At 35.2% G+C, this 25,357-nt stretch overlaps 2 protein-coding genes across 2 annotated transcripts in view; one reads left to right on the forward strand and one right to left on the reverse strand.

Annotated features, from left to right (window-relative positions):
- LOC149958848 (mediator of RNA polymerase II transcription subunit 13-like) overlaps nt 1-642 on the reverse strand; it is a 63,086-nt gene extending 62,444 nt beyond the window's left edge. The window contains exon 1 of the mRNA XM_090166246.1: nt 355-642. Within this exon, the coding sequence (XP_090022372.1) occupies nt 355-423 (69 nt within the window). The 5' untranslated portion in view covers nt 424-642. The remainder of the gene's footprint in view (nt 1-354) is intronic.
- The window catches only part of hob (bridge-like lipid transfer protein family member hobbit), a 47,249-nt gene continuing 22,528 nt past the window's right edge, over nt 637-25,357 (forward strand). Inside the window, exons 1-16 of the mRNA XM_090166247.1 lie at nt 637-811; nt 1,476-1,596; nt 1,682-1,731; nt 1,802-1,955; nt 11,366-11,496; nt 11,564-11,624; nt 11,699-11,785; nt 11,856-11,901; nt 11,979-12,103; nt 12,163-12,221; nt 12,288-12,447; nt 15,146-15,297; nt 19,489-19,640; nt 19,704-19,752; nt 22,317-22,440; nt 23,545-23,692. Coding sequence (XP_090022373.1) covers nt 735-811; nt 1,476-1,596; nt 1,682-1,731; nt 1,802-1,955; nt 11,366-11,496; nt 11,564-11,624; nt 11,699-11,785; nt 11,856-11,901; nt 11,979-12,103; nt 12,163-12,221; nt 12,288-12,447; nt 15,146-15,297; nt 19,489-19,640; nt 19,704-19,752; nt 22,317-22,440; nt 23,545-23,692 — 1,696 coding nt within the window. The 5' untranslated portion in view covers nt 637-734. The remainder of the gene's footprint in view (nt 812-1,475; nt 1,597-1,681; nt 1,732-1,801; nt 1,956-11,365; nt 11,497-11,563; nt 11,625-11,698; nt 11,786-11,855; nt 11,902-11,978; nt 12,104-12,162; nt 12,222-12,287; nt 12,448-15,145; nt 15,298-19,488; nt 19,641-19,703; nt 19,753-22,316; nt 22,441-23,544; nt 23,693-25,357) is intronic.

Here is a 25,357-nt window from a genome sequence, read left to right on the forward strand (position 1 = left end):
TATTTAAATGCACTGGATTTAAGAAACGAATCTAGGTTAAAGAACATTTCGCATTCCTACAGTGATCTACCCATAATAAAGATAATTCACCGATTTTTAGGTCTTTGAACGGTATTCACAAGTAAACACAACGATTTACTTTGAAATTAACGTAAAGCATATTACGGTGAACCGTTTGTCACGGGGAAATCTAACATTGTTTCGTTTGAATCCGGGTTTTTTTTTTCTAAGCCTACATCGGCATTCATCAGTACGGCTAAAATACGTTAGAATAGTAGCGCTAGGCCTAGGCCTAACGTTGCCATCATAATGGATACGAAGTATACGAAAAACATGAATTTGAGAGTAACTTACCAAAGCGAAAAAATTAGTGTGGCAATCCTCCAGGCTAGCGCCATTAGTTATAAAATTAGGATGTGTCATGGTGAGCCCATGATCTTAAGAGTCCGATGGGACCAAAATTATCGCTCTTTACATTGTTTTAAAATCCATTGATTAGCGAAAACTTCCGAAGCCTAAAGGAAACTAATCAGAAGATGGCGACGGTTATGGCGGATTGGAACAACGAAGTCGCTAACGCGTGATTGGAGGATATTTCCCACGTGTCAAATCTGGCAGAAAAAAAGTTTCAATGGCGGCGACCTGCGAATTCACGTTAGTGACTTGGACATTTACAAAACTTCGATGATATTCTTTCATAAATAGCGGCTCATTTTGCCACCTTTCCCTCGAAAATGTATTTGAACGGTATATTTTTCGCGTTTCCGTTGATCGGTTTGTGCTGTTTCTTATTAGGATGGTTTATAGTCAGGTAAATTGCGTATTTTGAAATACCGCTTTTAAGCCTTGGATTGGTTATGAAAGGCGTAAACTTTGTAAACAACCCCGAGAAAAAGTAGACCACAAAACTATTTGACATTCGTTTTACTATTTTAAAAAAATTCCCTCGTTTTTAGTTCTTTGTTTCTCAAATTAGAAGGTTTTAATTAAATTTTAAATTAGGGAAAAACCATAATCCTTCCCGAAATTGATGTTTTACCAGAAATTGTCATATGATTTCGATTCCTAATTTCTTCCCGAGTCGCTGTCGCCATCTGTCAATTGGTTTTTACACTCATTTCTATGAGGGGGAAATATTTTAACCTTTCTTTCAGCGGGAATTTTGAATACGTCGTTGATCGTTGCGTGTATACGTTGGAAATGGAATTGTTAAAATAATTTAATAATAATAATTGAAATATGAACTAATGTCTAAATGATTTTTTTTTAAATTTAAACATTTAAATAAAAGGGTGTTTAGTAAAATAATAATTAAGTAAATTGAAAATTGTATGCCATATAATCATTATTATTTAAAGGTAGATACACAAAATTCTGTATACTTTTTGTAGACATTTTCGTTGTCAAATTACCGATAAACCTTTTATATTTATTTAAAAATCTCTTCAGTATTTTAAATGATTTACTTCTTCTAGGATTTGCTTTTGGTATTTATCTTGGCATTTGAAAAGATTCCACGGCATTTCGTTCAAAGTCAAAGTAGGATTATGTAGTTTGAACCAAATAACAGTGACTGAATCGACCAAAGGAACAGTGGTATCGTTGCAAATTTAATTACTTGTTAAGTTAAGCCTACGCTACTTTGTTATTCCAGGAGGTAAATAGCTTTAATTAACATTAGGAAATTGATGGTATATACTTGTCAAGCTCTATATTGTCTTCCAAGTGCAGGTTGTTAATTGAAATAAAAAATTACGTTTATATTTAAAAAATACTTATAATACGTACCAAATATTTTAAGATCTTGGATAACTATATGCCTCTCCGGTATAAAATCTGAGTTAAGTTTTCAACAGTCGAAAGCAACTTTGAGTGAACGCAGTTCAATAACTCAGTCTTCCAATGTAAAGAAACCTTCTTTAAGATTACCTCCGTTTTTATTAAAATTATCTAAGGTAGGAAGTGTTAATATAGGTGCGGCTTCGAGGGGAAGGTAACCTTTCTTATATCTTTTAATCAATTTGTGCCGAAATATAATAAAAGAAGTAATATAGTATGTCTTACGAGAGAAGAGTCTGTTTCGACTATTAAACATATATACCCAGCGTTACCAGATCCTTAAAATAATATTATCCTATCACTGAAAAAAGATGATTAATTTCAGAAAACAATTATCCTAGGCTTGAAAATTTGTAGTAAATTTGATTTTTTTTTTAAATATCAACGTTAAACGTTATGAGAAATGAAATTTTAAAATCGACCTATGGAAAATATCTTAACTAAAATAGAAAAATAATAAGAAGTTGCAGCTTTAACCAGTTTCTGCCAAATTTATAAAATTATTGTACATTATCATACGCACAGACTGAATTATCGAAAATAGCGTACTGTATAGCACGCTTTTGAAATTATAATGCGCCTTAAAAATTAGCTAGAAATTATCGACGTATACGATAGTTATCGTACGTCTGGCAACCAGGCTTGGAAATAAGCGGTGGTCACTGGGTCAAAGACCAGTTTATTAATTGCTCGGACCAGTTTTTTTATTCAAAAGCTAGGGGTTCACTGGTCCAGTGTCCAATTTATTAATTTAAAATTATATACCGTATTATTAACCAACTGGTCCACATGACCACTTAAATAATTCAAGAGTTGGGAGTCACTGGCCAAATAGACCAGTTTAGAAATAAACCTTATTTCCAAGCCTGCTGGCAACGCTGCATGTATCTTCGCAGAGTAAAAGCCATTTTCAATGGGCACAATTTTCCCGCCAATCGCATTTCCAAATTTCACGCGTGTAATTATGCCTAACGATATTATTATGGAACTTGCTAACGCGAAAATATTATTTAATAGACGGGTTATAGCCGTCTTTATCTCCAGGCTTTAAAACACAAAATAAATTATTTTATTATCAAGGGAAGAGTCGAGAGGGCGCTCGTAATTCCTTGTGACGTCTTTTTGGCGCGAAACGTTTGAAGATTTTTCTGCTTCCCACAGTAATATCTTGAACGAATAATTACTAGACCCGAAACCAAATGACTTGTAGCGCCGTGGTGTCACTGTCGTCAAAGCTTACACCTTTATTTCCTTTTTGATTCGGTATTTTTAAATTTATAATCTATTTAAACCTTCACACAACTATATATGCCAAAAAAAATTAAAGCGTACTTCCTATTTAATTTAATTAAATCATTACCCTTTCATTTTTATTCCAATACAATTATTACTGAATAATCTAAAGCCTATTAAAATTCCAAAGCCTCACTTCTATTAAAAACAGCATCTGTCATTCTTACCCACGTGTTTCGTTTTTGGATAGAAATATTTCGCGATTCTCTCGGTAGGAGCGCTGACGGGCGATGCAAATTGTGGAACCGGGGATTTTGCTTAGGTTTCGAGTCTAGTAATTATTCGTCCAAGGTAATATCACTTCGTAGCTTTGACCATAGCTGCCATTTTAGGCGCGTTTTTTTAACTATGGGAAAAAACATTGGTGACGTTGTGTGACTGATACTACTCGATATGGAAATGGAATTCTATATCTTCGATGGATGAACGAATCTAGCGTTTCAGCCACCAGGTTTAACCAGGGCCGTGCAGAGGGGGGGGGGCAGGGGGGCAAAATCCCCGGGGCCCGGATGGAAAGGGCCCAAGAGGGATGCCCGTAGCTGTAGGGTCCATCGAAGAAGCTCAAGGAGGGGGGGGTGCAAATCGAAGGGGCCCCCGGGTAAGTTTGACCCCGGGCCCCAGAATACCTCTGCACGGCCCTGGGTTTAACTGAAGCTGAGTCACTTAAAATCACTGTTTTTAAATTCTGTTACTAAAAGTCAATTTTTCTCAAATTTGTCACTATTAGCATAAGTTAATGGTATCTTTAACTTATGCTATTAGGAATCCGTACCTCTACTTGGAATGCTTATCCTGGCGTATCGCGTATGGTAAGATCACTCTGACGGCTTTGGCCCCGCCTACGAGAGAAAAAATCCCCTCTGCGCGCGCTCCTCTCTCACGTTGTTGTTTGTTAAGTTAACATAGTGACGTCATAAAAACCGTCAGCCACATCGAGACGAAAATCTGCCGCGATAAGCGTTCCAAGTAGAGGGTATGGATTCCTGTCACTATTTATAACTTTTTTGGGATTTTTGTGTTTTTAACATTATAGGTGGGTTTACTGATGTATAACTGGATAGTAAGTCACAGGGGCAGGGCGATGTTAGGATTTTGTTTTTAATTTCAGAAGTTCTTGAGATGGCGCCACTAGTAGGTTTTAGCTACAATTTAGCAACTATTGGCGCCATCTCTCGATTGAGAGAAGCTAAAAAAAATCCGAGTTTTTGCTTACCCCTGTAAAGTAAACTCGGCGTCGAACGAACTGTAAACCGACCTATTTATCTTTAAAATATCTCTTCTAAACTAAATAAAAACCAAATTGAAATGAGCTCCGTGTGATTTAGCGAAAACAATTATATAATTTTAATCTGCAGATATTATTCAGAAAAAATAAAAATAAATCTTAATTTTATATTTTCTTTGGGAGGGGGTAAGGAACATGGTACAAATCTTAGTTCCAGCGTTGCCAGTAATTCCTGTAACACGAATTATCGTAACAGAGCCAAAAAATGATCGATTTCAGAAATAAATTATCGTACGCCTGAAAACTGACGGTAAATTAGAATTTGTTGTAAAATTTGTGGAATAAAAATCAAACAACATTAAAAGTTCGATGGATTAGTTTCAAAGTAAGATTATCAGCTAATTTTAAAATTATCGTACATTATCGTACGCGCAAGCTGAATTATCGAAAAAGGCGACATTGAAAATATCGTAACTTCCAAAAATTAGCTCGAAACTATCAACGCTGTTAAGTGGCCGAAATTAAGGTTTTACTCTCGGTGTCCGTTATTCTTTTTCCCGCCAAAACGACGTCACCTGTATTAGCTCTGCCTCTTGGTTTTAAAATAATTTTTACGTTGCGGAAGGTACAGATGGCTATGGACTGGTGAAGTCACCTCTCGAAAACAGTCTACATTCCTACGCGTTTAACCCGAGGGGTCGGGCATTCAGCAAAAATGTGTTCGGAATTTTCACGCTGGATTTCAAGATTTCTTGTTGGATTTCGGATTTCTTCACTTTTGTCCCGGATTTCGGGATTTCTTGTCGAATATCTCAATTTCGGGATTTGTCGTCGGATTTCGAGGTTTTTTGATTTATCGTCGGATTTCGGGATTTCTTGTCGAATAACTCGATTTCGGGTTTTATCGTCGGATTTCGGGTTTTATCGTCGGATTTCGGGTTTTATCGTCGGATTTCTGGATTTCTCGTCGGATTCCGGGATTTCTCGACAGATTCCTGGATTTATCGTCGAGTTTCGGTATTTCTGGATTTCTTGTCGGATTTCGGGATTTTGCAATTTCTAGATTTCTTGTCGGATATCGGGATTTCGCAATTTCTAGATTTCTTGTCGGATTTCGGGATTTTGCAATTTTTAGATTTCTTGTCGGATTTCGGGATTTTGCAATTTCTAGATTTCTTGTCGGATTTCGGGATTTTGCAATTTCTAGATTTCTTGTCGGATTTCGGGATTTAGCAATTTCTAGATTTCTTGTCGGATTTCGGGATTTAGCAATTTCTAGATTTCTTGTCGGATTTCGGGATTTTGCAATTTTTAGATTTCTTGTCGGATTTCGGGATTTTGCAATTTCTAGATTTCTTGTCGGATTTCGGGATTTTGCAATTTTTAGATTTCTTGTCGGATTTCGGGATTTCGCAATTTCTAGATTTCTTGTCGGATTTCGGGATTTTGCAATTTTTAGATTTCTTGTCGGATTTCGGGATTTTGCAATTTCTAGATTTCTTGTCGGATTTCGGGATTTTGCAATTTTTAGATTTCTTGTCGGATTTCGGGATTTAGCAATTTCTAGATTTCTTGTCGGATTTCGGGATTGAGCAATTTCTAGATTTCTTGTCGGATTTCGGGATTTTGCAATTTTTAGATTTCTTGTCGGATTTCGGGATTTTGCAATTTCTAGATTTCTTGTCGGATTTCGGGATTTTGCAATTTCTAGATTTTTGTCGGATTTAGGGATTTTGCAATTTCTAGATTTCTTGTCGGATTTAGGGATTTTGCAATTTCTAGATTTCTTGTCGGATTTCGGGATTTCACAATTTCTAGATTTCTTGTCGGATTTCGGGATTTTGCGATTTTTAGATTTCTCGCCGAATTCCTCGATTGTGTAATTTCTAGATTTATCGTCGGATTTCTAGATTTCTTACCGGATTTTGAAGAATTTCAGGCTGGATTTCGGATTTCTTGGAAAGTGTTCGGGATTTCGGTTTAACCTGTCTATTCATTCATTTATTTATAAAACATATTTTATCCAGTTTTATCAACTTTTTGGGGGCAATAAATGGTACCTAAAAAGTTGTGGAAACTGTGGTTCATTTAAATTAAAGGAATGTTTTTCAGCATTGAAAGTTACTTTATACTCCTTTTAAATTTAATTTCATAATTACTTGAATAAAACCAGCTCCTAATCAAGTACTCGATAACCCGACTCGTTAAAAATATTACTCGAGATTTTTTTGAGAAACTCGACTCGAATAAGAGAGTTTCCCCTTAATCAGGTACTCGATTACTCGATTCGAATACTCTATGAAAACAATTGATACCCGATAACCGATTCGGTTGCCTAAAACCACTAATCGCGCAGCCCTACAAATATTGCCTCTTTTCCTGTATAATTATCGGATATTTTACTTTCATCTTGAATTAAATTAAATCGTAATTGAATTTAATAACTATTTAATATTTTAGTTTACTCTGTGTATTTTAATTTTTTAAGAAACTATTTTTGTCATTTTTTATTCCTACATTAAAATGCATTGTATGATTTAAATGAATGATTTTTTTTCAAAAATCATTGATTTAAATCTTGATTTTAATCATGTTAAATATTTGTGATCCAAATACTAATAGAATAAATATTTGATCCAAATACTAATAGAATCAATATTTGATCCAAATACTAATAGAATAAATATTTGTGATCCAAATACTAATAAAATAAATATTTGTGATCCAAATACTAATAAAATAAATATTTGTGATCCAAATACTAATAAAATAAATATTTGTGATCCAAATACTAATAAAATAAATATTTGTGATCCAAATACTAATAGAATAAATATTTGTGATCCAAATACTAATAAAATAAATATTTGTGATCCAAATACTAATAAAATAAATATTTGTGATCCAAATACTAATAAAATAAATATTTGTGATCCAAATACTAATAGAATAAATATTTGTGATCCAAATACTAATAAAATAAATATTTGTGATCCAAATACTAATAGAATAAATATTTGTGATCCAAATACTAATAAAATAAATATTTGTGATCCAAATACTAATAAAATAAATATTTGTGATCCAAATACTAATAAAATAAATATTTGTGATCCAAATACTAATAAAATAAATATTTGTGATCCAAATACTAATAAAATAAATATTTGTGATCCAAATACTAATAAAATAAATATTTGTGATCCAAATACTAATAGAATAAATATTTGTGATCCAAATACTAATAGAATAAATATTTGTGATCCAAATACTAATAGAATAAATATTTGTGATCCAAATACTAATAGAATAAATATTTGTGATCCAAATACTAATTTAGAATAAATATTTTTGATCCAAATACTAATTTAGAATAAATATTTTTGATCCAAACTACTAATTTAGAATAAATATTTTTGATCCAAACTACTAATTTAGAATAAATATTTTTGATCCAAACTACTAATTTAGAATAAATATTTTTGATCCAAACTACTAATTTAGAATAAATATTTTTGATCCAAACTACTAATAGAACAAATATTTGTGATCCAAATTAATAATAGAATAAATATTTTTGATTCAAACTACTAATTTAGAATAAATATTTTTGATCCAAACTACTAATTTAGAAAAAATATTTTTGATCCAAACTACTAATTTAGAATAAATATTTCTGATCCAAACTACTAATTTAGAATAAATATTTCTGATCCAAACTACTAATTTAGAATAAATATTTTTGATCCAAACTACTAACTTAGAATAAATATTTTTGATCCAAACTACTAACTTAGAATAAATATTTTTGATCCAAACTACTAATTTAGAATAAATATTTTTGATCCAAACTACTAATTTAGAATAAATATTTTTGATCCAAACTACTAATTTAGAATAAATATTTTTGATCCAAACTACTAATTTAGAATAAATATTTTTGATTCAAACTACTAATTTAGAATAAATATTTTTGATTCAAACTACTAATAGAACAAATATTTGTGATCCAAATTAATAATAGAATAAATATTTGTGATCTAAACTAATAATTGAATATATATGTGATCCAAACTAATAATAGAAATATTTTTATTCCAAACTACTAATAGAATAAATATTTTTATTCCAAACTACTAATAGAATAAATATTTGTGATCCAAACTAATAATAGAATAAATATTTGTGATCCAAACTAATAATTGGATAAATATTTGTGACCCAGCCAGCAAAATTTGAATTTATATGAAAGACCAATAAGAAACTGCGATTTTGTTACACGTCGTCTGAACCGCAGACGACTTTAACCCGAAAACACGAAACTACGCAAGACAGGAAATTCTTCTTCATATAAATACAAGTTGGCAAGCCAAAATATACCTCTCCTCGGAAGAATTGTCCCTAGTGGTATTAATTTCTCGAGATAACCCTTAAAGATATATCTCCGCAATTTAGAGTTATTTGTTAAAAATATTAACCCATTTCTATCCCGCCCGGTATAAAATTTTAATTATAATTAAAATAATTGAGACGAAACGACCAATTTTAATTTATTCAGAATATCATAAGTTAAGTAGTTACAACAGTAAGTTGGACGTACTATAACAATGCACAATTGAATTAAACCCTTTTACAGAACAAGTTTATCAGTTAAATATAATACGAAGCAAATTTTAATGAAATATCTACAGAGGCTTTTTGGAATTACTCGCTTACGAAATACTTGCCGCATCTTTAACGCTCATTTTATTTCAACACTCGCCCTTGATGAAGATACCGTAGATATCTGGTAGTGGACGACTCGTTCACTTCCTGTTGACGTTGTGACGCATACCACATGAAAAAGACCAATGCCGTCCAATTTCCAATATCATATAATGACTCGCACACCCAAGAAATCATTGACTGCGTTAGAAATCGTAGATATCCAAATATCCACACCAAATGTATTTACAAGAAGCAAAAACCTTACCATCAACAAAGCACAGAGAGCCACTTGACTAACCGCCAGCTCTTAAAGCAATTAACGTTAAATTATCTCCTTTGAATTAACAGAACTATATATAGGTCGTTAAGAAAGTGGACCACCCACAGGGTCTACCCTTTAACCCTCTAATCTCGGCTGACTGCGCTAAAACAAGATTTAACCTTTAAAAAATACCAGATTAGGCCTTCATAAATTCATTAATAAAAAAAGATTTTATTACCTATTATGCTTACGATGCCTGTCTTAATTTCAGTGAATCTAAGCAGCTATCGGTGGTTCTGTGGTAGAGCGCTCGACTGCCAAGCCGAATGGTCTGGGTTCGAAACCTGGGTGGCGCATTTGTTTTTAATCAATAGAGAAACGCTAAATTAGAATTTCTTCGATGCAATAATTTCAATTTCAATTCTATTTCAATTAAACCAAAATTTCGTACTCTATTAAATACGCTTCCGATAAAGCTGAAGGTCTAATTTTCAATAAGGTGTGACAAGTGTCGGTGGTTCTGTGGTAGAACGTCCGCCTGTCAATCAGGAGGTCTCGGGTTCAAATCCCGCCCGATGCGATCGCAAATTGATACTAAGACGAATACCGTGTACAACTGGTGGAAACCCTGCCATTGGACGTTGAGAGGTAGCATTACACTCAGCACTCGGTCCGTCCCAAAGTCATTAAGAAGAAGTTGGAGAGAAAACGCCCATATAAACACAACAGACTCAACATGCACATCCATCAGAACACAAACACAACAAATTCAACACTCACAACCTACGCATAAACATTACAAAAACCGTAATACACCAAACCGTCACGACGGTGAGCGAAAAAACACCATCCAAACCAAACCGCAAATGCATCCGTTAACGCTCACCGTCACACGGTGGTTTTGCCAACCCTTTGAGAAACTGCGTACGCAGTGATTACACTTTGCACCGAAAATGCGAACGCGTTCGCAGTCCTGACAGACAGACACACCCACAGACCCACCCACAGACCCACCCACAGACAGACACGGTCGTTGTATAACCCCTCCTAGGGGACTTTGTCCCCTCGGAGAGGTAAAAACTTTCATAGGGTGGGTCGAACTTTTTACCCAGATTTTAATATAGGGGTATATTACCTCTAGTTCTGTGGCTAGCACTTATTTATTTGGCTGCTGTAAGCAGCGTTATAGCATTCTTATAGAATCTGATTTTTCAAAAAAAAAATATAAAATAAAATAAAAACTTTTTCGTAATATAATTTTGAAACACGTTTGAAGTAAATATTGAAGCAATATTAAATGTGATAGAAAAAAAATCAAGTTTTAAAGATACATGTTTCAAGCGAATAACATTAGTAGGATTGATAGACGAATACTTATCCCATGAGGGATATATTACTATATACTTCTGGTATAAGACGTATTTCATCTCATCTGACTTCCGCATAGGAACTTTTCTCTAAGATATACATTGACGTCTTCATTTGATCGGCCCAGGTATTTTTCTCAAAAACTATACTTTCTAGAAATGTGAAATTTTCAGTATGTATTCTCTCCGGGGAGATCATTGTTATTTGTAAATTTCAGAAAAAACGTGAAATTTTTCAGGGTTTTAGAAGTGTTAGTTTTTGAACGCTACGTGGTAGACGAAAAGTTTCAATAAGCATACTCGAAAACCTTTAATGGAATTGGTATGGTGGAAATCGGACATTTCGTCACTTAAATAATTGGTCATGAAAAACAAATAAAATTGAAACTTTTCGTCTATCACGTAGCCTTCGAAAACTAACACTTCTAAAACCGTGAAAAATTCACAAATAACAACGATCTCCCCCGATAGAGTACATACTGAAAATTTCACATTTCTAGAAAGTATAGTTTTTGAGAAAAATGCCTGGGCCGATCAAATAAAGACACCCTGTATATAATATATTATACTTATGATACTTATTACAATCTTGGATACCTTTCCCTTCAGCCGCCTTAAATATCCCGAAATTTAAAATAACAATTTTAAAAAAATCGCTAATTTTTCGAAAAGGTGCTCTCCTTGCAAATCTCGAATTTTGATTTGAAACTTAAGACGGGGGAAATTAAAACCCCTTATATTATTCAAACGTCCCTGCAAGAATTTAGCGTGCTCCTCGCCAGTCATAACGTAGAAAGTGGAAGGTAAGTGCCAATGTAATAATCTGCGTGTTTATATTTGCGTGTTTAATTTCGTTTATTTTTTTGAAAGAGATGAGCTTAATACTGTACTATCTAACGCTTGCTTCAAGCTGTACAAAAGTGACACAAAAGTACGTTGTTTCACATTTCCACAGAACTGCGTGCTCGAAACGTGCGATATTTAATACTATATTTTTAAATTTAGGTGCAATCTCGGTCGATTTTATTTTCGTTTGGCATTAACGTGCAATGTTCCTTATTTTTTGATGCCAGTTTACCAAGTTTCGTACGGGTAAATTTAAAAAAAAGAGCATTGGTAAATTTGCGTGTTTTTTTTCTAATGAAATATTTTAATCGTGTAGAAAATTTATCTCCAAATATCTAATCCCGAAGTCGTTATGTATCAGGGTTGGTTTTTAAACTTTTGAAAACTAAAATTTATTTTTACGACGAATTTTGTAATATTTGACGTGTTAATTTTGTAGGATTTCAGCCGACAACACTTAAAACTTTATTTAACGCGAATAAAAAGCCGAACGTGGAAATGATCTCTGACGAGATTCTTCCGGAACCAGCATCACTGGAAGATATTTTACTTAAAATCCCAGAGGTACATATAAAGATTTAAATACTGCACGTCGATTTTCAAAATTAATTTTTTTATATTAGAGTATTTCGATAAAAATCGAATCATTTGACGTCAAATGGGTTCAAACGAGCATCAATAGGTGACTTTTAAAATTTCGCACGTTGTTTTCAAGAACGCACGCTAATTCCAAATCAAAATTGCGCAGGACGCTGTCAGTTAGCTTACAAACGGTTGACTTGGAATCGAGTCAAACGTTGGCGGTTCCCGAAGGTGATTTAAGTTCCTCGTTAGTCGTGACCAATGTGACCATATCCAGTGGTCAATTGCCTCTGGCTTCCTTAGTGAAATCCTCCATCAAATTTAAGGTAATTAAACGAATGCGTTTATTTCTACTTAGGGAGATGACACCGCGTTGAGTTTGCAAGTTCGCTCCCCACTGCTTAGTGGGGTTTCCCCAGGGTTCCTTTTTCTGAGGTGGGTTGGTCCAAAAAACCTCACTGGGTTTTTGGTTTTCGAACCCTTTATCATCCCCTTCCATAAAAATTGGCTGAAGTTAACGGTAATAGCATAAGTTAATGATACCTCTAAGTCAGCGGTTCCCAATTTTATTTTGCTATGGAACCCTAAATTATCCACCTAATTCTGGTGGAACCCCAACTCATTTTTTTTACTCATTTTAAACTCTTGACACAAACAAAGATGGCCGCGCTGCGAATTCTCGGAACCCCTGTGACCATTTTACGGAACCCCAGGGTTCCGCGGAACACCTTTTGGGAACCGCTGCTCTAAGTAGACAAATAAGCCCTTTCAAGGTGGAATCTTTGTCCAGAAAATGTGATGTCAAATCTTGTCTCTCCGATTCCCGCGAAAATGAAAGATTTTAAAAATATCTCGGACCCAGCAATAGCAAAAAAAAACGTTCTTTTGCCTCTGCGGGGGGAACGAATTTTCTAAGGGAATACCGAAATTTATCTCTTTTGGGGAAGTTCAAGCTGGCCTTGCACCAAACGGGATTAAAGAAATGTCAGCTTCGGCAGTTCCAAGTGTATGTTAAGGCTACTTTGATACGCAGTACGGAGAGACATAGGGCGATTTGGACAAGCATATCCGCCATAGGCAGCATAGCCATTTGTCTACTTACAAGGAGACTACCCGAGGTGGTTATCACCGATTTTGTTGAAACTCGGGGGTTAAGTAGACCTTATGGTGGTATGAAAATTGCCAAAGGGAAAGTTGCAATGGGCTTTAGTTTTCCTATGGCAACCGAAAATGTTTTTGATCTCTCCATTTTAAAAAGCATGGGATTTTCTCGGTTAACCAAATTTTGTTAAAATTTTACCAATATTTATAAATTTTACCCAAAATCATTGATCAATTTTACCCAAATAATGGTCAAATTCATCTTTTTGGGTAAGTTTTGAAAATTAAGTTTTTGAAAAAAAATTTATGAAACCGAGAAAATCCCATGCTTTTTTAAATGGAGATTTTTGGTTTTGAGAGATCAAAAACGTTTTTGGTTGCCATCTGAAAACTAAAGCCCATTGCAACTTTTCCGTTTGGCAATTTTCATACTACCATAAGGTCTACCTAACCTCCGAGTTTCAACAAAATCGGTGATAACCACCTCGGGTAGTCTCCTTGTTAGAGGTATCATTAACTTATGGTAATAGTGAGTGTAGGGAGCAGCGGTTGGCTCACTTGGCATGATGGGCTGGCCACCACCTACGCATTGTAACCTGGCCACCTGAATTAATGTCGCTCGATGACTATCATCACTTAGGCCTAAGGTGGTGCCCTGGGTATTGTTATTATTATTATTATAATTGAGACGATCTGTGGGAATCTGGGTCTAGTGTTTCAGTGTCGCGAGAGTGGAGGAGGAAAATCGTCAATAGCGTCGGAAATCGTCAGGTGTAGGGAACCAATCTCAGGGCTCGCAACAATCCTATAATTATGTAATGGTCCTACAAAATCCTATAATTTTTTACCCTATATTTTTAGTATTTTTTGTTAAAACCCAACTGATAAAATTTTAACTATAAATATTTAATTTGTCAATTTTCTCGTAAAGCCAAAAAAAATCATGAAGATTTTGAATTTTATTTCCTGCTATCTCTTATTTTTGTTATGACTCCTTTTAAATACAGGCTATAAAACTCCTTAGTTTTATCCTGTGATTATCCTTAAATGTTAAAAAAAACACACACATATAAAAGTCAGGGAATTTGAATATGGGTATAAAAATCAGGGAATTTTTAAAATTATCCTATAAATCAGGGAAATTTCAGGGACTTTTAGGGACTAATAGAAAACTTTTACTAAAATATAGGTTAAAAAATACAAAATATTGGCACAAAATAAGCCCGGGAAAATCTCCGGAGTGAAAAAACCGTGGCAACTCTGTATTTATTTATTAGGTGGTTCCTTTCGCCTGTTCTCCGACTAAAAGTGTACTCTTTTTACCCTAAAACGTGTTATTCGCCTGTTCCGGGGATGATAATTACTCCGGCCCGTAAACTATTCGCTGGTTGCGGAGTATTAGGGCTACTCTTTTTACTCCTTCTGAAAAGGAGTAAATCGTATTTTGTCGTCTGCTAGCCAGAATTTATCTGCTAAAAACGCCAAAAATTCGAAAAAATTGAGGCGAAAATTCCACTTCATTTAAATTTTCAAACAATATTAGACTAATCATGGAATAAAAACCTTCCTTTATTTTTTTTCGGAAAAATACGGAAAATTTTCCGGAAAAAATTTCTTGGTCATTTTCCGGAAAATTTTTAAACTTACAACACTACGTTTTTAGTGTAGTCTCACATTTTATTCCATTTTCGCGAGTCCTGCTGCACAATTATTTATTACAAAACGTGAAAAGACGCCATTGCCCATTTACCGAGCCTCTTTTCAGATACAAAAGGGTTCAGCCATTTAAAAAGTTAGGGAACCACTATGTTAGGCCATGAGGGGATTGAGAACAACGTTAAAGATCGTCTCGAAATAGTCATTCTCCCAAGTAGAAATAAAATACATTTATACAGACGTACTTTTAAGTATTTGTAACGTCAGGTTGACCATCATACTATGGATGCCAATGTGTTGCTATCCTCGTGGCACTTGCTTTATAATCACAACGAATTTAACGCCTGGAAAAGGCAATTGCCATCGAATGCGCACACCAAAATGGTTTTGAATAAACCGAGCACTGTACCATCGAAAAGGTAATACTGTTAATCCAGGATCTTTTTATAGGGAGGTCAACGCATTCCCCTACTTTACCATATAACGCGAGGGGCAGGCCACTTCCTTGATTAAATCACATTTAATCATGATTAGAATGTTTAAATCTGATTTAATCTTGATTAAATGATTAAATCTGATTAAAATGATTAAATCTAATTAAAAAGTTTAGATCATGATTAGAATGATTAAATCTCGTTTAAATGATTAAATCCTGATTAAAAAGATTAGATCATGATTAGAATGATTAAATCTCGTTTAAATCGTGATTAGATTTTTTAATCTTGATTACCTTGATTTAATCACGATTACCCTGATTTAATCATTTTACTATGATTAAGACGCACCCAAAATGGAAGTGACCTGCCCCTCGATATAACACGAATAACAACCCGTTCGTTACCGAGTCGTTACAATCATAGTCTGCTCCATTGAGTTGGGAATAAATAGAGGTACAACTAAATCTGGCTGGCGCGGGACCAATTTCTTTCAATAAGGAAACTTTATCAACTTTATCGTTCTACCTTGGCGGCATCTGTCTCTGGTGGTGGCAACTATTGCAATTGAATTTTAGAGCGAATCTGACGCGAAATTGAAATGTATGATTTCTCGTAACAAACAAACCTTTGAAAATGTTTAAAAATAATTTTAATCTGTCAACACGATCCTTTTTAACACAAGTTACGGTGAGTTAGCTAATAATTATTTATTTTTAGCCATATATCTTTACAAAATATAGATGGCGCTACCGCCTAATTATAAAGATGAATTTCGTACAGTCTTCTCAGAACAGGTCCCGCGTAACCATGGCAACCGAAATCGTAATTGTAATTCTAGCAGTATTATTCCCAATTCAATGGTCTGCTCCTGTTGGAGAGGGAAGGCAGTTCATTGCGGTGAAAACATCCTTGTTTCGTCGCGCCATCTAAAGACCGCTGGTGGAACTAATTTTATTTTTAGCGCGTAAATTATTGTAGTATATTAAATCTTAATATTATTATATAATATAATATTATCTGATTTATTACAAATAATTAGAAAGGCAAAATAATTATATTAGTACCATAAAAAAAAATATTTTTTTACATAATATCTTACATGTAGTTTGGGATACTAGTATAGATGGCGCAGGGTGACCACAGTTCCTATTTTTCCTATAATTTAACGTCTTTCCTTTTTCTCCTATAATTTCATTAAATTTCCTATAATACCCTATATTTTAACTCAAACGTCCGAAGAAATTAAAATAGTTGATATTTTACACTTAGAAGTTTTCTTATTGTCATAGTTTTTATTTCCAACACTGTTTGCCGATAGTTTTCGACTATTTCTATAGGTTATCAACTTTATTTTGAATGTTATTCCCCCTTTCAATAATCCTGACAACCGTTTTCTCTTATTGTATAACTAATTTTTTCCTATATTTTTCTTTTTTGCCCCAATTTTCTTCCTATATATTTCCCTATATTTCACTGATAAATTTCCTATAATTCCTTTTAAGGGGGAAGAATGCAGTAAAAGCCTCTTTTTCGTTCAAGCTGAACGTTTCTGTTTTAACAGTTACATAATTGAATTATACAGGGTGTCTCAATTTGCTCGATCAGACCATTTTTCTCAAAATGTATTTATGCTAGGGTTCTGAAATTTTCAGGGTTTAATTGTTAGGTATGGAAGGCTTTGGTTACTAAATTTCAGAAAAATCGAACGATTTTGTGCCGTTATGGAAAATTTATTTTTTCACCGGTAGGTGTCACGCAAAATGTTTCAATAGAAAAGTTGTAGGGCATAGTCGAAAGTGTAAAAATAATTTTGGTTCGGTGGAAAAAGACCTATTTTTCACTGAGTTTGGAGGTCGGGGGAAAAAACAAGTTGTACTAGCAGGCAATAGCCTTTAACGTAAACAATCGTACATAATCACAACACACATGTACATTTATTTTAGGGAACTTACGCTTTCAGCTATGTAGTTAATAATCAGATCTGCAAAAAGTTATTGTTAAAGAAAATTATTACGTTCAACACCTAATTAGACAAAGTAGACAAAGACCGCGTCTTCCATTTCGACGTGGTAAGATCATCAAACAAAGATTTGTAGACCAAAAATTACGCTTATTTTTCTTTTGTTTGTTTTTTAACTTGAAATATCAATTGTCCGAGTAGTATTTAAAGCGTTTACATTTCAAAGTTAAAACATTATCTCAGCCTGGCCGATTGTTGTCCAGTATACCTCTTTACACTCGAGATCAGCGCGCTCATATGCTAGAATTATTTAACGGAGACGGTCGTCGTAATGCTACTCTAGTAAGTCAGTTATTTAGACGAAGATTTCCCAATTGCAGACCAAGTCATACGACGGTTCTTAGAGTGGTCCGCGACTTCGACAACTGGGGTAATATCAATCCGAGGTTTCGTGGTCGTGGTCTCCAGGACATCGACATGGAAAACACCATACTTGCCTACTTCGTCGCCTATCCTCGAGCGAGCGTCAGGACTGCCAGCTTTGACTTAGGGTTGGATCGAAACTACGTTTGGAGAACACTCAAAAGACACCATTTTCATCCTTATCGAGCGACACTTCACCAAGGACTGCATTACGGTGATAGACAGCGCCGACTCGACTTCTGCAATTGGTTTTGCCTCATGGCTGACGCACACCAGGATTTTCACGATCAACTACTGATGTCCGACGAATGTTCATTCGGAAGAGATGGGCCTTTCAACCGTCAAAACCAACATATGTGGGAGTACGAGAATCCACACTGGGGATTTCCTCACCGCCACCAAGTGCAGTTTCGCTTAAATGTGTGGGCTGGTCGGTGACAGAATTATTGGCCCGTTCTTCCTGCCAAATCGTCTGAACGGTCAAAACTACTTGGAGTTCCTTCAAAATGAAATATCCAACGTGTTGGTCGACATTCCTCTGGCCGAGTACAGACGCATCTGGTTCCAGCAAGATGGGGCGCCACCTCACCAATATCGTGACGTGGTTGCATATCTAAACGACTAGTTTCCTGGAAGATGGATCGGAAGAACTGGTCCTGTTCGTTGTCCTGCAAGATCCCCTGATCTAACACCACTCGACTTTTTTCTTTGGGGATTCGTAAAGGACTACGTATACCAAACACCTGTGACGAGCGTTGAAGATTTACGACAAAGAATCATCGAAGCATGTTGCCGGGTGACTCCCGAAATGGTTCGGGGAGCATTTCGCAATATGCAACATCGTGCATATTTGTGCATTGCATCAGAAGGTGGCATTTTTGAAAACATTTTGTAGAAGTCATTAAAAAATATTTGTCACTTGGGCTAATTATTATTTGTTTATTTTTTGAAATCTTATAACTGAAATGCATGTTACCTACAATTCGTTAAAGGCTATTGTCTGCTAGTACAACTTGTTTTTCCCCCGACCTCCAAACTCAGTGAAAAATAGGCCTTTTTCAACCGAACCAAAATTATTTTTACACTTTCGACTATGCCCTACAACTTTTCTATTGAAACATTTTGCGTGACACCTACCGGTGAAAAAATAAATTTTCCAAAACGGCACAAAATCGTTCGATTTTTCTGGAATTTAGTAACCAAACCTTCCATACCTAACAAATAAACCCTGAAAATTTCAGAACCCTAGCATAAATACATTTTGAGAAACATGGCCTGATCGAGCAAATTGAGACACCCTGTATTTTTCTTATTAGGCTGAACCTTCCTCTAGTGCTTAAAATAATTTTGATAATTCTAATATTAATTGTTAACGAGATATAAGGTCCTAACTAAAGGGTAGTTTGGGCGCTTGCCCAACTTGTTTAACTCCGGGGGTCCGAATTAAAACGTAATAACTTAATTACTTTTAAATTTAAAATTGTCAAAATTATTTTAGTCACTAAACAAAAGGCTGTTCTACACTTAAATATTAATTTTATAAGTTAAAATACAAAATTAAAAGAGTTCAGCTTGAAATAGCGCGAAACTAGACAATGGCCACTGTAGTCTTCCCCCTTCAAGGAATTAAAAATATTCTGTGGTCACCCTGATGGCGCAAAACGGCACATGGATATTTTCCGTCTTCAATCTGACAACTGAGCCGGTAACACGCTGACCCTTTCCATAATAAAACCCTGGTTAGACTTCTGTAAACCAACTTAGCATTAATATATTTCGTTTGCATTTAGAAAAAATATCTTGATGAAAATTTTAAAAGATTACAAAATGCAAGGGCAAGCTGATATGAACGATATGTTTATCAGTGTCTCGCTGCCCAATTGCGACGCGTTCAGTACTGGTCTCATGCACAGTCAGTTCACAATCGATCTCCAATGCGCAGGTATTCCAGTATTGACCACTTTCTCAAATAATTTCTTAATTAACCTAAATTTTGTAAACACAGGAGCGCAGCCGTCGAAACAAAAGATTCTGAGCGAATTGGGCGACTTGAAGTTTGTATTTTTGTAATTTTACACGCGTTAGAATGATTCACAAATTGCTTACAGCCCTTAGATGTTCGATTTTAATGCTTTAATGTGTACTAGATGGCGCCATTTTAACTTTTTGGTGGCTAGGAGTAAAATACTTACTTTTAAAGCGCCAATGAATCATTTGAAAAATTCAACCCGAATTTCAGGTAGCTTTCGTACCACGTGGTAGCAAATCCGACCAATCATAATTTGGCATTTTTCAAGCCCCATTTCTGAAATTCATATGATTGTGACCCTTAAAGCGATAATTTATTTAAAAAATAGAAACGAAAGTTCAACTCAAGAAAAATTCATCTTAAAAAGAAACGCAAAAAAATCCTATTTTGATCGATTTTAAGTTAATTTAGAATTTTTAGTTTTCAAACTGTTGGCGCCATCTGGTAAAGTTTTAAGTATTTAAAAAATCGATCTCCAATGGCGTTATATGTTAAAGAAAAATCTTTGAAGTTTGGCTTGATTGGTTTCATTAGTTGAAATTTTTCCCTCGCCTTGAAACGTGTCGTTCTCCCATTGACCTATAGAGGAATGACGTTCTTTATTTAAAGCAATTGTCGCCTCTATCATTGCCACCTGAATTATGAAGAGGCCCCTGTTAATAGAGATGACAAGGAATCTATCTGATTCTTCGAAAAAACGACTTTACTGGAGAACGTGGTGCCATCTATTAATGACCAAGGAAGATAAAATTCAAAATAGCGAAACAATAACGTCGTCAGAGAACCATTGTAGAGTATTATAATTAAACAACTTATACTCTACTTGGTGGATTTTAACCTAAATTATATATCCCATAAAAATATTTTGTTAGAAATTACTATAATTTAAGATATTGTCACATTTACAAACGAGCCAATCAACGCAAGGGGTACTTTTATTTCACGCCTTTTGGGTCATAATGTAGCTTAAGCATCTTGTTTTTATGTCGACGCTAGTGACATCTGTTGAAAAACGAGCTAGTATACGTCGAGCCGACAATTGCTTTAAATACCTTGTAAAATATCTTAAATCTCTTCTTTCAATGGGTACGTCAATCTGACAAGATTACTTGCAATCTCGCGAACTTGACGGTTTTTAAAACCGGAAATACAAACTGACGTCAATTGCTTTAAATACCTTGTAAAATATCTTAAATCTCTTCTTTCAATGGGTACGTCAATCTGACAAGATTACTTGCAATCTCGCGAAATTGACGGTTTTTAAAACCGGAAATACAAACTGACGTCAATGTTCTTGCCAAGATTTTTACTTAATTGTTTATTTATATTACCTTTATTTTTATAAATGCAATCGCTTTAAATCTTAGTGTCTCGGTTTAAGAACGGATATGTTACATTGTTAGATTAATAATATAAGCTCACGCTTACCTTCTTCGGCTGCCTATCAAAAGGGATAAAAAAAATTGTGGGCGAGATCACGTTGTCAGAGAAACTGGTATAACAAGTTTTTTTGCGTCTCAAACTCTCTGCGCATGCCCAAAGCGTACAATAGTCATATTTGAACATGTGGAAAAACACTCCGCTTTGTTTTTCACACCGCAACGCGTCAAACCGGTAGATAACGCTAAGCGCGTATCAGAAGTTGTAAAATCAACAAACAACGTTAATGCTATCTCCAGTAAGCATAAGCTTATAGTTTTAATTCAAAGCGAGATTGGCCAAATTGACACCGTTTTGAAGCGTTCTCTTTAAGATTGTTACCGGACCTTTTTCGTAATATAAAGAAAATTTCTTGGAATTGACCAAAAATTTATTGTTAACTACGTACCCATTGTCTTTGTGCTAATTTTCTTGGTAACTTGACGCACCCATGATATTGACCCAAAATCTCTTATTAACTTGACGCACCCATAATCTTGACCTAAAATTTCTTTTTAACTTGACGCACCCATGCTATTGACCCAAAATCTTTTATTAACTTGACGCACCCATAATCTTGACCTAAAATCTCTTATTAACTTGACGCACCATAATCTTGACCTAAAATTTCTTGTTAATTTGACGCACCCGTGTTCTTGACACCAATTATCTCGTTATCTTGACGCACCCAGGGTCTTTATGCAAAATATCTTGTTAACTTGACGCACCCATGATCTTAACCCAACATCTCTTGTTAATTTGACGCACCCATTGTTTTGACCCAAAATATTTTATTAACTTGACGCACCCATTGTTTTGACCCAAAATATTTTATTAACTTGACGCACCCATTGTTTTGACCCAAAATATTTTATTAACTTGACACACCCATGATCTTGACCCAAAATTTCTTATTAACTTGACGCACCCATGATCTTGACCCAAAATTTCTTGTTAATTTGACGCACCCATGGTCTTGACACCCATTATCTTGTTAACTTGACGCACCCAGGGTCTTTATGCAAACTAGCTGGTTAACTTGACGCACCCATGGTCTTGACACCCATTATCTTGTTAACTTGACGCACCCAGGGTCTTTATGCAAACTAGCTGGTTAACTTGACGCACCCTTGGAATTGATAATACAAATTTTTACGTGTTCTCTTATAGCTTAGAGTTATTGTTAGAAATGGCTTGGTTGAAACTGGGCGACGGACGCAATGTGAACACGTCCATTATGAAACGACATCATCAGAAAAACACGCCATTGTGTCTCGGCATGCTACTCTTGAAGGTCAATATCGAACTTCTATCAGGATCTTTTTATGGATAGGTCAACGCACGAGCCTATCGCAACCTTTTCGTCAAAAGCGTTATCTGTAAAAAGTACAAGTGGTAAAATGTCGGTGTCTTCGCGCCATCTAACTACCGTTAGTGTAACTAGATTGAATGAATGTTGCACATTACGCTGCGCCATATATTCATTTTATTGAATCGTTATATTTATTTATTATTTAATGTTTAAGTATTCGAATATGGTTCCAACTAATCCGGCCACCTGAATTAATGGCTTTAAAAGTCGCATGATGACTAAAGGCTAGTTCCCACTTGGCGAATTTTCGAGACGAATAAAATATTCGCGCAATGAAAAAAGACGCGTTTTTTTCAGTCGCTGGGGAAGCGGTTCTCACTTTAGCGCGAAAATTTAAAAACGCTGAAAACAACTCGCGCGGGTTTTTAGTAATGTTTTAGGCCCAACATAAAGCATCAGTTAAAAATGAAACAAATGGATGTTCCTGTTGATAATTTCAATAAATAAACGATTCTATTCGTGAGATAATTACCTTTACTTCAGTATCTTCGTCAAGTTGGCTGAGCCGCTTTTCTAAAGACCTAGGCTTAATAAGTGACTGACGGGAGCGGAATAGATCGAGGGAACGCGTTTTCTGATTGGCTGAAGCTTTTTATCGCCAAGGTGTTGACGTAAAAAAATAGAACATTCGCTAGATACCGCGGAGACGCGACTTTAGCGGCGAATTTGAAAAAAATTGCAAATTTTATTCGCGAGCGTCAATTTTCAGCGCAAAAATTGTTTTTTTCGCTAAATGGGAACTAGGTTTTAGTCTTAAGGTGGTGCCTTGGGTATTAGCCTAGCTGATTATTATTATAATTAATTAGACCAAATAATTATATTTGTAACATAATTTATTTTACATAATTTCTTACATGTAGTTTGAGGTAATAGTCTAGATGGCGCCAAACGGCATAGTGATATTTTTCCCGAGGCCTGAAACGGACGATAAAGTTACAAAAACCATTGATAGTGCGCTTACCCTTCAATAAAAAGATCTTGCTTATCTTAAAGTTTGTCCACATTTTGAGTCGATTTTGCATTTAGGCTCGAGACTTTTCCAGTGACTTTCGCAGTCAGTGTATGGTTGATGGGATCAAATTCGAAATTAGTCCCAATTTGATCTCTTTAGTTCAACAAATTGAGATGTTCTCGCGGACTATCGTTAATACTGAACGACCGAAGAACGTTAACGGTACGTTACCTTTAGAAAATTGTTTTTTTTAACCTATTACATAAGTTTATAATGTTTTGCACATAAGTGAGTCAGTTTCCTAGCTTCATCTTTACCGTGTCATTTCTAGAGTGACCACTCATTTTTGGTGGGTTTAGACCAAGTCATCAGACAGGTAGCCCCACCCCTTCCGTCACGTGACTCAAAATTCAAACTAAGTCGCATATTTTTCTCCTAAGTGGTGTTTATGTTCTGTGTATGACATCAATTCTACGTCACGTAACACCTAACTATTGTTGTTAACTGACACACTTATAGAACATATGGCTGGTTTTCACTAGGACGTTACCGCTTAAAATTATATTAGGCTTAAATCCTAGTTTCCACCAGCTTGCGTCATAATGTCTTTTTTCTATTAGCGCGCATCATACTGCAATTCTCTTTGCGCGCGTAAAAACGTTTCTATATCCCAAAGGTTGAGTGACACGCCGCTACTCCCACTAGTGGAAACTAAGCATAATGTTTAGTTTCTATTTGCGCGCATCATAATTTAATTCTCTTTGCGCGCGTAAAAACGTTTCTATATCCCAAAGGTTGAGTGACACGCCGCTACTCCCACTAGTGGAAACTAAGCATAATGTTTAGTTTCTATTTGCGCGCATCATAATTTAATTCTCTTTGCGCGCGTAAAAACGTTTCTATATCCCAAAGGTTGAGTGACACGCCGCTACTCCCACTAGTGGAAACTAAGCATAATGTTTAGTTTCTATTTGCGCGCATCATAATTTAATTCTCTTTGCGCGCGTAAAAACGTTTCTATATCCCAAAGGTTGAGTGACACGCCGCTACTCCCACTAGTGGAAACTAAGCATAATGTTTAGTTTCTATTTGCGCGCATCATAATTTAATTCTCTTTGCGCGCGTAAAAACGTTTCTATATCCCAAAGGTTGAGTGACACGCCGCTACTCCCACTAGTGGAAAATAAGCATAATGTTTAGTTTCTATTTGCGCGCATCATAATTATTATAATTAATTTATTTTGTCCTTTTTTATATTTTTTAATAATGTATTTATCTTTACGAACGTAAAAACGTTTCTTCGTCACAAGAGCTGAGTGACACGCCGTTACTCCCACTAGGGGAAACTAAGCATAATGTTTAGTTTCTATTAGCGCGCTTCATAATATTTTTCACTTTACGAGCGTAAAAATGTTTCTACGTTCCAAACGTTGAGTGACATGCCGATACGCTAGCTAGTAAAAACTAAGCATAAGGTTATAATTTCAACTTCGGCAAGGTGTTTTACACTCGTTGTGGAAACTAAAGCGCAAAAATGTGACTGAAACGTATTTAGAAACATATTTTACGTTTGAGTTTCATATTTTGACCCACAGTTCAAATCGTATATGTTTTCTGCCGTTTGATATATACTACCGCAGCGTCATCTCAAAGTCGCACTTCAAACGAGATAATATTAATAAAATATAAAAATGGCGGTGGAAACCCGCTAAGATTGAGTGTCACTACAATGGTGAGTGCCTATTGGCTTACGGTGAGCGTAGGACATTTGAATTTTCAGTACACTTTCCCGTCGTGTTTGCGCTGTACCTTTAAGGAATTATTTTTACGTTTACGGTTCAGTTTTCTCTTCCGTGATATTTTTACTACGTGCTCCAAGGTTACGAT

Source organism: Leiobunum rupestre, chromosome 2, assembly GCF_980474605.1.
Source record: "Leiobunum rupestre chromosome 2, qqLeiRupe1.1.hap1, whole genome shotgun sequence".
In the NCBI taxonomy this organism is placed as follows: domain Eukaryota; kingdom Metazoa; phylum Arthropoda; class Arachnida; order Opiliones; family Sclerosomatidae; genus Leiobunum; species Leiobunum rupestre.